The 13,088-nt window shown below is 44.9% G+C and overlaps 1 protein-coding gene across 1 annotated transcript in view; it reads right to left on the bottom strand.

The window, feature by feature from the left end:
* Positions 1–9,770, bottom strand: part of CARD11 (caspase recruitment domain family member 11) — a gene marked incomplete at its 5' end in the record, with an annotated part of 71,283 nt that extends 61,513 nt beyond the window's left edge. The window contains one exon of the mRNA XM_084642071.1: positions 9,503–9,770. Within this exon, the coding sequence (XP_084498197.1) occupies positions 9,503–9,515 (13 nt within the window). The remainder of the gene's footprint in view (positions 1–9,502) is intronic.
* Between the last annotated feature and the right edge of the window lie 3,318 nt (positions 9,771–13,088).

Below are 13,088 nucleotides of genomic sequence, written 5' to 3'. Positions count from 1 at the left end.
ATCCTAACCGGCAAAACTTCTACTATACCAGTGCTGAGGAGACCTTGGGAAAATTCAAATTAAATTTGGCAGCTTCAAATATAGGTAAGAGTATGCTTATAACATTTTCAGATGATACCAAATGGGGGAGGGGGAGAGGGAAAGGGTTGCAAACACTTTGGAGGACAGGATTAGAATTAAAAATGACTTTGAGAATTGGTCTGAATTCAACAAAATGAAATTCAGTAAAGACAAGTGCTAAGCGTGTTCCAGATGAATGGAAGAAATTTAAAACAATACTATTGATGAAGAAAGGTGATACAAAAGAACTGAGCAACTACTGTCCGATCACACTCCTCTCACAAGTGTATTAAGTCTTCACCCGTGTCATACTCAATCAGATTAAGCAGGATCTTGAAATGCACAAAAGCAGAGAACAAGCTGGTTTCCGCTAAGAGTATTCAACAATTGATCACATCCACTCATTTGAAGGGGAATGCAGTAGGAGGAGAAAGGCAGGGTGGCCAAGTTTCAACAAAATAAAGATTTCCCTACTGGACGATGAACTGCCCATTAAGAAGGGGAAAGAACTGTTTAACTCCACTGTTCTGCCAGCAATGATATACGGAGCAGAAAGCTGGTCAATGACAAAAGCAGAGGAAGAAAAATTCACTATCACCCAGAGAGCAATGGAAAGGCGAATGCGTAAGATATAGCTCTGTGATCATATACCGAATGAGGAGATCAGAAGGCATACAGAGGTGAACAATGTAGTGCAGGCGATGTACGATGCAAAGTGAAGGGGTGTGTGTCATGTAGTCCGCAGGCAAGACAATAGGTGGACAACCCGCATCAGTGACTGGATCTCCAGAGACCACAAGCGACTGATGGGCAGACCGAAAATGCACTGGGCTGATCCCATGACAAAACTCTTTGGCCAGAAATGGAAAGAACATGCTTGCAACAAAATAGAATGGTGTGGCATTGACTTGCGTTCGTAGAGGGACAGACGAGGACAAGCCAGACAAAGGTGACAAATGCAAAATACTTCACTTAGGAAGGAAAAATCAAAATGGGCAACTACAAAATGGGGAATAACTGTAAGACTGCTGAAAAGGATCTGGGGTTATAGTGGATCACAAATTGAATAAGAGTCAACAATGTGATAGAGGTGCACGGCTAATATCATTTTGGGATGCATTACCAGCAGTGTCGTAGGTAAGACACGGGAGGTAATTGTCTTGCTCTACTCAGCACTGGTACATAGCTGGAGCACCAGAGCCAAGGCCAGACACCAGCTGGCCTCAGCTGGAGCACTGTGTCCAATACTGGGCACCACACTTCAGGAAAGATGTGGAGAGTCCAGAGGAGAGCAACAAAAAAGATAAAAGATTTAGAAAAAAAATCTATGTGAGGAATGGTTGAAAAAACTGGGCATGTTTAGTCTTGGGAAAAGATGATGGAGAGACAGGGATCTGATAACAGTCTTTCCATATGTTAAGGGCTGTTACAAAGAGGATGGTAATCAATTGTTCTCCATGTCCACTAAGATAGGACAAGAAGTAATGGGCTTAATCTGCCACAAGGGAGATTTAGGTTAAATATTAGGGAAAACTTTCTAATTCTGAAGGTATTTAAGTTCTGGAATAGGCTTCTAAAGGAGGTTGTGGATTCCTCATCACTGGAGGTTTTTAAGCAGGAGTTGGACGAACACCTGTCAGGGATGGTCTAGGTTCACTTGGTCCTGCCTCAGCCCAGGGGCTGGACGTGATGACTCCTAACCCTACGTTTCTATGATTCTATCAGTATTCATAAATTCAACCTTTTCTTCTTCTCACAAATCAATAATGGGCCCATTAAAAACAAAATTCAGATATATATGAAATTCAGGCAGGTGAAACCTAGATATAGGAAAAAGAAACAGAAACAAAGAATGTTTACAATTTGTGAACTTTTATCCAAATTGGAATTCTATCCCTTGCTTGCCTCCAATAGCTAATGTTTCAAATGTAGGCTCAGGATCCCATATAGGGTTAGTGACGCCTGTAATTTAACAGGCTCAAAAGCCATTTTTCTGATGTTGTCCCTGAAACAGCTTCAGGTTGACACACTATCAGGTTGTGACTTAGCATCAATGCCATGTTGATGCAACTTTGAGTCATTGTGGCTTCCACATTATAGAAAAAAGGTCGGAACCTGTTGCCAGAGCTTTCTGACAACTTGCCAGCCTCCAAAGTGATGGTTAAAATTACCAGCATTTCTGCCCAGACTGTCAGCCATGAATATCATTTTCTGATTGCTTTCTTCAAGAGGAGAGTTCAACCTATCCTCAACAGTAATGCACATAAAAGGCCAGCAGATTCTCACACCTGCGCAACACCCCTGAATTCACTGGCATTGCATGTCCATAACTGTCAGCAGCATTTAACCAGGAGCTCCTACTGTCATTAGCCCCAACAAGCACAGGGGAGTCATACAAACACCAACATGTACAACAGCACTCCAAGTGGAGATGCCTCAGAAGTCCCATCCTCCCTTCTGACCAGAGAGTTTCAGGTAAAAATAAACTGATTCAGTGTTTCCAGCCCTATAGGAAACATAAGGCCCCTTTATTTCTTCTAACAATCAAAGCAAAAGAAAAAGAAAAGCACCCCCTTTCTGACTTGAGACAAGAGTTTAAATACTTCATGTTTCAAATTGCATCAACATCTTTCATAGCAAAGGCTGCACAAAGAAGCACAACTCTCCCAGGTCACCAGTGAAATGAGTTTGATAATCTCAACAAAGTGGATCTTTGGGTTTGCTACAAAGCCATTAGAGATTGATGGAACTGCAAATCTTTGCTCAGGAGACGCCAATAAATAGAAACTGCAGTGTGGGAGCGAGGTCTGGAATGGAAGAGTTCGTTCTTGTTCAGGACTAAGGTGCAGCGGTAGAGTTTTGGAAGAACCCATAGAGTGCTGCAAGTAGAAAGTAAATAATCCTATTTAAAACACACACACAGTAAAGTGACTTCAGGTGTTTTCCCAGCTTACTTATGCTCAGGATTCAGAATTCACAGAGGGAAATATTTTAAGAGTTTCTTCATGGTTATTTCTAATTTTTATGGAAATGGCTCTTCTGCTTAGGTGTAGAAACAATATCCGGAAACCCATTAAGCAAACCCATAGCCATTAACCAATCTAGCATTGCACATACTGATATCTGTTACAATGATCATTATGTAGAAGGATTTTATGTATCACATATCAATTTTTCAGAATTAGTTTATGAACATATGTCCACAACATACTCACAAAACAAAAGGGAAACAATCTGTTAACTGCTAATGGCATCCATGTACATACTACCACCATATAGCCTATTCCAGCATTCACAGAGCAAATATCCTATTCTATCCACATTAATGAGGAAAACTTAATCACCAATGAAGGACCCGATCCAGTGCCCACTGAGGTCAATGGGAGTCTTCCCACTGACTTCAATGAAGTTTTGATCAGGTCCAAAGACTGTTTTTCTAACACTGATAAGGAACCTTCATGCTTATGAATTTTCTCACAACTCACCCAATTTACTTTAAAATGTTACTATTTAGGAGGGCTCACAGAACAGCGTGATATTCATGCAGAGAGAAAGTATATTTGACTCTGCCAAACCAGACATTAGACACCAGAATCCAAGCATCTGTCATCGCTATACCTATTTACTTTACACAGAGATTCAGTCACCGAAGAAACAAGTATTAAGCCTATAGTAATTTTTTACAGAACTAAACTAAAAATTTAAACTAAAAAGTCTTTAAACTAAAACATTTAGTTTGACATTTCTGATAGACTTCCAGGGATGTTTGACACAGTCCTCTTTCCTGTTGAGTTGCTACACAGACCCATCACAGCTGATTACATTGGAAAGCAATGCAACATACAGCAGTGAAAGCAGATGAGGTTTAGTGGGGCTTTCACAAGAACTAGCCCTCTGCCACACTTGCACAGGAACTACATACATTATGCCCAGCTGTTAATGATGCTATTTGTTCTTTACTTTCATGAGCTTTGCAAAATTTACTAGTTTTTTTTGTATAAAAATGGAAGAGCCCTATCTGCCAGTGATTTTAAAGGCAAAACTCCCCACCGATTTCAGTAGATAGTTTTGCATGTGGACTGATGGCAGGATATGGCCCCCACTAAATTTTGTCTCTTCTGGAATCCAAATATTTGGCAGGAGAATGTGGAGCGGAAGAGACGTCTAGATTTAAAGTAAAATCCGAAAACCACTTTTAACTTCAACTGAAGTCATTGTGACAATCCTCCAGAAAGAAGTAATTCACCAACTACATTTAGGACACGTCCTATGTGAAATGGGTATAACCCAGTTCTGCCAAAGCTGCAATTTAAACGGACTGACATTGTTTCCCCTTTTTGTCTGCAAGGGGCAAAAGTGAGGGGGGGCCAAGAGGAGAGAAAAAAGTGACCGAGGAAGCTAGAACAGACACACTTTTTATTACCTTGTTGGATCTGTGCCACAGACAGCAATCATATAAATCTTATGGCGACCATTATAACTCCTGAGCCGTTGAACAAATCACAAGCAGAAAGGTTACTCTCCGGAAAATATTCACCTCCATTAAAACTACTGACCCAGAGAGGAGGGTGAAGGCAGCATTTCTGAGGAAACGTTGGGGCAGGGGAGATGGAAGCTGTTTTACGTGCACACTTGTAAAAATCCATCATCTGTACTGAAAATAAACTTATTCTTTTCCTTGTTTCCTTTTTTAAAAGTACAGGCACTGTACCCTCAGCAATGAAGGCAGCTCTCTATCAGCCCAGTTCAGCTTCTGCGGAAGTCAGTGGGCAAAGCTCCTATGGGCTGCCAGGGAAAAGTCAAATGGAGAACTTTATTAACTGTTTGATTTACGGAAACACTTTTTGTCAGTTCCTGGTGTGTTTTCATAAATTCATCAAAACTCTTGACACTGGAGCATGGAGCATCACATTCTGGGGGTGAAATTCTCCTCTCTGTTACACTGTGGGAATGCTACTGACATCAATAGAGTTGCACTGGCAAAACCATGGAGAATTTGGCCCAAGATTTATGTTAAAACCAATAAAGGGCTTGATCTTACATTCCTTGCGCGCCCAAGGAGTTTGGGATGCATAAGGAGTCAGGATTGGGCCCAAAATGTGCTAAAAGTCTGTTAAAGCAAAAATTCAATATAGTTTTTTTATTATAAACAGTACACTGGAAATAGCACATTTGCTGTTTTTGCAGCATTGGAGATTGTCTACAGAGGGGGCTGGCGGACTCTTGAAGTTCTCACAAAATGCCTTGGAAGCTCGTCCCAGAAAACACCAGGCTCCAAAGGGGATGAATTTGTACATAATTCAGACAAAATAAGGTCTGGTCTACACTACGGATCTAAACCAGTATAACTGCATCACTCAGGGGTGTGAAAAATCCACACCCCAGAGTGATGTAGTATATTGACCTAACCCCCAGTGTAGACAGCGCTATGTCGGTGGAAGAGCTTCTTCTGTCAATATAGCGACTGCCCCTCGGGGAGGTGGATAAACTGCGTCCATGGGCGAGCTCTCTCCCATCGACAACTGCACCAATGCAGCATGTTAAATGTAGACCTGCCCTAAGCATTTAAAAAACTGTTATTTGCTTTTTAACAGGAGTCATAATTTGCCCGAGTAGCAAAATGAAGATTCAGAGAAAAACTATCTAAACCCCTCATTTTCATAAGTGGTCCCAATTGCCATGCTGCTTTCCCTTGGCTATGAACTGGCAACAGCTCTTGGTCACTAAAGTTAAATTAGTTGGGAGAGTTTGTTCAATGAAGGGTCCAAATTTAGTTGCTGCAAATCAGAATGGTGATAAATTGACAGAGGTGCATGGATGAAGACTGTACTGTTTCCACATACATTATAGGATTTGTTATTTGCTTAGTTCAGGGCCATCTCTTACTGGAGACAGCGACATGAAAACGTCTTGGAGTCAAAGACTTATGTCCTGATTCTCCATTCTGGAGTAACTGTTCTCAGTGCAGTGGAAGGGAAGGCAAAGTGGCTTTAACCTTTAGACCTATATTGGAGCAGACCGAGGAAAAGCTAGGGGTTAAGAGAAGGTGCCCATGCAAATTCAAAACTTCTACTAGCTACAATGACAAAGAGCTCACCTCAGACCCCTCCTGGTAATTAATGAAGCCACTGTAAGTAAGCTCATGAACTGAATAACAGCCAAGACATTGTTGCCCTGGGGAGAGATTTTCAAAGGCCAGTTACTTATCAGGTGTCCCAGCCTGTAACTTGGTGCAGTGAGAGGGAAATGCTCTGAAACGGGAGGTCTGATTACCTATGGCGATTGTATTGTAGTCCCACAATCCTTGCAGGAGGACATAATGAAAGGGTACACGAGACATGCCAGGGCCTCACAAAATGTCAGGTGTGGTGACCCAGCACACAGAAGAACCTCAAATGCCAGGTGGAATCATGCAGAATGACTAAAATGGTGCAACTGAAAGTGTGGGGCGGGGTGGGGGGAGAAGAAGGAGGAGCAAGGGGAGCTACTAAGACTGGGGAAGGGCAGGGAGCTGGCTCCAGGCTGGGAAGAGGCTTCCTGGTAGTTCCTACAGCCTTTCCTCTGTGGTTGGTGCCCAGTGCCCCCTGAGCTCCAACACACATTTCTTAGCTACTGGCCCCCTGCCGCCCTGCTCAGGTGCTGGTGCCCTGTGCTGTTCCCCACCCCAGCACCTGATGCATGTTTTCCTGCCCCTCCCCCATGCTGGGCTTCTCCACCAGGACCCACTGTGGCTAGTGTCTGAAAGATAGGCTCGGGCTCGGCTGGGGAGTCCTACTTGCTCCCCGGTGGCCAACCTGATCTTGTGCACCTTGGTGGCCACTCCAGCCCCTCCTTCTGGTCCCCCTCTTGTCTGCATGGGATATTGTGGGGGTGGAAAACATCGGGGGGCAGAAAGATAGATCCACACCCCCAATATTTTCACCGTGGGGGCACTAATCCTCCCCCTCCCCAGTGCCCCCGACTCAAAGTACTTTTCATGCCCACAAAACTAGCCAACAGACCATGAGATATAATAGCATGAGCTGGAGGGAGAAAGGCTCCCAGATAGTCGATTGCTTGTGATAATATTCTCGACTTGTAGAAATTCTACTTCTCAATAGGCCCACAAGTCAACAGGTGATAGAAAAATTAGACTGCAGTTGTTTCAGCATTCCGGAAGGAATGGTCACTCACAAAAGGCCATAGATTGCCAGCTCTGCATCCCTGAAACTCTTGGGATGCTGTCACATTTCAAGCATGCTATTTGCAGCCCCCCCTCTCCCCCCGCCATCCACAAGATTTTACTTTAAATCTAGACATCTGAGAGAGCAGGACAGAGTGCTAGAAGAATTCCAGAACATAAAGACCCCTTGTTACTTCTGCTGGGATACGGGGCAATTTCCTTGCTTTACGCTGAGAAATCTGAAATCAGAACAACACCGCCAGCCCTGGAAGTAAATCTTCATCTTAAATGGCGCTGGTTTAAGGATGTGAGGGTGTGAGATGTCAAATCTAAGAAGTCTCAGGCCTTGCTTTTAAGTGTCACAATCCAGTCCAAAACGTATCCAAACTTAAACCAGGACACAATATCAGCTGTTGTCATTGGGTGTACTTTTACCCCAATATCCTACATGTTTGAGATGGATCAAAATTCTCAGTACATGAGAAACAGGGAGCCTCTTCAGCTGTTTCTAACCCCTGCTGAATTGTTGTGAGGTTCTGGTAGCAATCACACCTTAGTCTTAATGGAGAGACACACACTTATCGGACTCTGCATCTTTGGGATTTGATAATCCAAGAGAATCGACAGGACAACCTCCTCCTCAAGGCTCAAAAAGTCCTGAGCAGAACCTTTGCAGTCAGGCAGAGGGAACAGTGTAATTGTTTTCTCTGTTTTAATTAAGTTCCTTGTCCAGCTTTTGAAGCACATATCTCGTTCTATGATTCTTTACCATTCTCCAAGGACATTTTGGACCAAACCATTCTCTTTCTCTGCCCACCCTCACTCCCCTCACTGCTCTGCTCATACAGCCTGCAATGGAAGGGGAAAGCACAGGTATCGCAGTACTTCCTCCAAATTTCCTGCAGGCACCACTGGGGGATGCAAAGGCCGGGAGGCAGCAGAGAGCTGGACCGCCCAGGTGGGCTGCGGTCCAGTATGGCAGCACCAGGAGTGAAAGGGAAGAAATGGACAAAGAAAAACTGGGGGAGAAGAGCAAATAGGAACATGGGGGAGACAGGGATACATGGGGGAAGGGCTGGGCCAGAACTTGGGAAGCAATGGGAGGACAGAAAAACTGGGAGGGATGAGGGGAGAGATAGGAACTGTGGGAAGAGGAGAACACTTGCAGCAGGAGAGAATGGATCCTTTTCAGAGGAGGCCGTATATATGTGCAAACGTGCATGGAGAGGAAGCAATGTGCATATAAAGGGAGATACAAGGAGGCTCTGTGCTTGACAGTCAGACAGTGTGGGGAAGGGGGAGGCTGTCTGTTGTGTATTAGTGAGAGAGTTGGAAGAAACCTGCATAGGCATGTGTGTGTGAGTGAGTGAGAGAGATGGGGAGATTTTAAGGGGGCTGGGGAGCTTTTGAAACAAATCCTCCAAGTGTGGACAGGTGCAAAGGGAGGCAGCATGTGTTTGAAAGGGTAATTTTGGGGTAAAGCAAGAGCAGTGCACAAGACTGATTTTGCAGGGCAGGCAGCCCTATGTGTGAGAGAGATTTTGGGGAGAGGAAGTGGAGAGAGACTAGAGGAGGGGAAGAACAAAGAGATGGGAAAGGGGAACAAGACAGAAAAGAACAAAATAATAGAGGGAGAGGGGAGAGAAATTAATAACTTGGGGGTAGAGGTACAGCCCACTGCAGAGGCTAAAAAAAGAGGAAGGTGATGGAGGAGGATGAAAGGAAAAATAGGAACAGTTGTCATACAATAAAGAAAATACGTTGGATGGAAAATAGACGTAAAAAGATGGCAGAAAAGATAATAGACGATATATCAGGGTCAAAGAAAACAGAGTGGAAGAAATGAGAAGTACAACTATAAAGCAAGAAAACATTCAGAGTGGTTTTATTACTTAGAGGAAGCATAAATCCTCAAACAAGAGTTTTACAGAAAGGGGCAGGATGGATTGTACTGTGAGTGGGAACAGAAACTTCCCTATCGCCAGCCCTGCTCAATCAATCTCCTTCCCTCTTACCTATCCCCTAATTCTTCCTCCTGATCCCCCCAAAACATTTTGATTTGTGCTTGCACCTATGAATGCAACCTGCAATTTCTGTACATGCAAAGTGGAGCTAGACCTGCCGAGGGTGAGAAAGGAGCTCACAGAAAGACTATCAAAGAAGTCTCCTGGGGGGGGGCGGGGGGAAAGAGTGAAACTGAAAGCTGCAGTGATCAGAACCAAGTACCATCCCAGCCGACAATGGTGTGGAGCTGGTCTGGCAGGTGGCTGCTTTCCTTACCTTGGGCGCTCATGAGTGACCAGGCTCACTTGCTGTCCTGCTGCTGGGTGAAATTCACTAGGTCATCTCCACACACTTGTCAGTATCCCTCTCCAGGAGCCCTAGAGAGGTGAACCGTGCTCTGCATCTGCTGGGACGGAAGGGAATGGCAAGGGCCAGAGCCCTGCAGATAGCCAAGAGTCTAGGGAGAAGAGGGCTCTGGAATACAGGATGCAAGTGCACCAGTGTCAGAATGAGCAAGTGGCAAGACAGAAAGTAAGAAAAAGTGTGTCACAGGCTGGGAGGGGCGGAGAAGGAAAATGCAAAGACCTGACAGGAAACCAGACTCTATTAATCGGCACAAGGTTAAAAAAAAGAAAAAGAAAAGAAAAAAAAAAAGAAGAAGAAGAGCTCTGCTCTGCAGTATAGGGACTGCTTGCAAAGGCTTCTGGACGCAGGTGGAAGCAGAGCCCAGAGGTGCGCACTGCAAGCAAACTCCAGCCTCTAAACCAGAAAGGGATTGGGCAGCCCAGCAGCAGCACAAGCACAAACTACAGCTTTCGGTGGAAGTATCAGATTGCCTCCCTGCCTCTTACGAGTCTGCTGCATCACCAGGGCGCAGAGTCTGCACAATCTGTTCCCCTTTGAGGCAAAGGCAGACATGGCAAATGCACATGTTACAGGTATTGCTCCTTTCCTAGCACAAGGTAATAGCCCTTCCCTGCCCACAGCCCACGCCAGCCAGAGAGGGGAAGGGAAAGGACGAATGGACACTTCAGCCTGCAGTGAAAAATAAAAGATTCAAGAGCAGCAGTTTCAGGTAGAGTTTGGGAGGTTCCAGCGTTTCCAAGTTCCAGAGGCTTCTCCAGGAGACATCCACCTTATTAGCTGCTTGTTCATTTTGTTGTTTTTAAACACGAGGAAGGGAGGGGGAATTTAAATACTATTATTTTTAAAATAACATTTTACATGTTTTACCAAGGAGGAGAAAAATCTCTGTTGACTTCAGTATAAAGCAGGGCTTTGACTTGCAGAACCTCTGCAGGCTTGATGCTGGGCTGCTGGCTCAGGGCCATATGTGGGCAAACCCCCATATACTGGGGTCTTACTGAGCACCTTCACCTTCCAAAATGTGGAAAGAGGCCTCTTACCATAGGCACAGCCACAAGGAGTAAGGGGGAACAGAATGCAACAGATGGCAGCAGTATAGTAGTACACTAACTCCCCAGCAGGGGGCACTAGGGCAGCCATAGAGCTGGACCCACCTTGACGCTTCATCAGGAATCAGCACCAGGAGTTAAGTGGGAGTAAAGAGACAGATGAAGAGGAGACTGTGAGTGTGTGGGTAAGGGAGCCACCATGTGTGTGCCCCAATGTGTGGGGGGAAAGAGACACTGGTGTGTGTGTATTTGCTGGGCGGGAAATAGGAGAGCGTGAGAAATGCTAGACGAGTGGAGAAATCAGAGAGACTGGAAATGGGGAACCAAGAGAGAGAAGAGAGCAAGGGCATGGGGAGAGACCACTACACTGGAAAAGAACGAGGAAGGGAGAGATGGAAAGAGGAACAGTTGGTATGCTATAAAGAAAAATACAGTGGACGGAAGAACAAATGTAAAAAGCCAATGGAAAAATACTGAGAGACACAACAGGGTCACAGACAACAGCAAAGGAAGTGAGGGGGCAAAGTGAAAAGAATGAATGCAAGGCAGAAAATGCAAGTCTCAAATACTCGTATTACTGAACAGAAAACTTACATCCCTCATGAAAGCGTTTTTTAGAAAGGGGCCACATGCGCTGTGCTGGCTGAACTACATTTTCAGAGGGCAGCAAAATGGCTAGGGCCAGCCTGCCTCTTCTTCCCTGTCCTCAACTTTAATTCATCCTCGTGGTTCCCCCACTTTGCATCCACACCTCCGCCTCTTTCCTTGATGGCTAGGGAGCACTTGCAAAAGCTCCCCCCAGGGGAAGGAACCGGTGCAGGCTCAAACTGAAGGGGAATCCAGTTTCCTGTTAAAATGCTGTAATTACTTTAATAAATAGAACAAGAACCGAAAGATCAAAGGATACTGGAGTTCCTCATTTCCAGCAGAGAGCTGCAGTACAGTACGACACACAGCCCAGTACACCTCTCATTACCGCCTTCTGTTCCAGTTTTAAATGAGGGCCATCTTTTATCAGACCTCTCACAAACATGTCCTCTTCAGCCTGTGGTGAAACCTCTGTCCTGCGTGTGTGCATTTACAGAGAGGATTGGTGGGAGACCGAGGAATGCTGCTCAGCTGCATGCTTCCTTCTTTGAGCAGGAAGAACCCAGTGAGAGGACTTGGGGGATGGGAGCGTGAATCGACCCCGCAATGTTTTGGGACTTTCTTAAAGTTCCATGGGCCTCAGAGCTGGAGGGGGCCATGACCCTACTACTTTTAAGCAGTGGTCCTGTTCTACATCTGTACAACTGCTATTGGAGTGGTCCAGAGCATCGCTCCAGCTGCGTGCCACAACACCACTGAAGTTGACCCAACTGCCCTTTCATTCGGACAGAGGGGCAGCCGAGCCTAGGGGTGTTGTGACCAGGCACATGGGGAATCTGCCAAGAACTTGACTCCTGGCAGCGCTGGCTCATGTGCTGGTGACTGAATTACAGTCAATTAGTGCCTACATGGGGAACAAATACTTAATAATGGACTCTTCAGTCTAACAGAGCAAGGTACAACATAATGCAATGGCTGGAAGTTGAAGCTAGACAAATTCAGAATGGAAACATGTAAATTGTTAACAGTGAGAGTAACTAACCATTGGAACAACCTACCAAGGGTCATGATGGATGCTCTGTCACTGACAATTTTTAAAATTAATATTGGATGTTTTTCTAAGAGAGACACTAGGAAATATTTTGGGGACATTCTATGGTCTATGTTATATAGGACGTCAGACTATATGATCGTTCTGGCCGTGGAATCTATGAAGGAGAGAGGGGAGGTTTCCTGGCCTAGAGAGAGCTGGACTCTCAGAGGGAGGAGGGAAGCTGGAATTTGCCTCGTACCCTCCCCAAATATCTGAATTGGTGCTACTGGCAGAAGTGCCATTTAAACACTGCATTCTAAGAGGTTCTGCAGCTTTTGGGGAAGTGTGGCCAACAGGTTGGGGCAAAGGAAGGAAACAAGAATATTTTTGAGAAAACAAGTATAGTACTAAGTTCTGTTTTATGCTTTCTACTCTTTTCACAGAGGAAGCTGATATGCAGATGCACCAGGGGAACCATTTGCAGCACAACTACTGGGACTAGCTATGCCTGTAGCTCTCACTTCCACACAAATACCAGGCAGTTCAGAGCTGAGATTTCCCAAAGATCTTTCACATAAATACCAAGCCACAGTTCCTTTACAACACTGATAATCCCTCCCTGACTCCCAGGGGGAAAATGGGTTGGAAATAGGTCATGAGGGAATTAGGATCTGTTCCTGGTTTGTTTTGCAAGGTGCTGTTAGGTAAACATAAACAGCTTTCAAAAGACTCAGTAACTTGTTTTAAAGAAGAGCCAAGCATTCACTGGGCTCAGAGTGGGGTCTTATAGACTGCTTAATTAGCTGCTGGGGCTTTAGTAACCCTA

Source organism: Lepidochelys olivacea, assembly GCF_965140295.1.
Source record: "Lepidochelys olivacea isolate rLepOli2 genome assembly, chromosome: 10".
In the NCBI taxonomy this organism is placed as follows: domain Eukaryota; kingdom Metazoa; phylum Chordata; order Testudines; family Cheloniidae; genus Lepidochelys; species Lepidochelys olivacea.
Note: the sequence above shows the minus strand (reverse complement) of the source record. Positions and strands in the feature narration are given on the sequence as shown.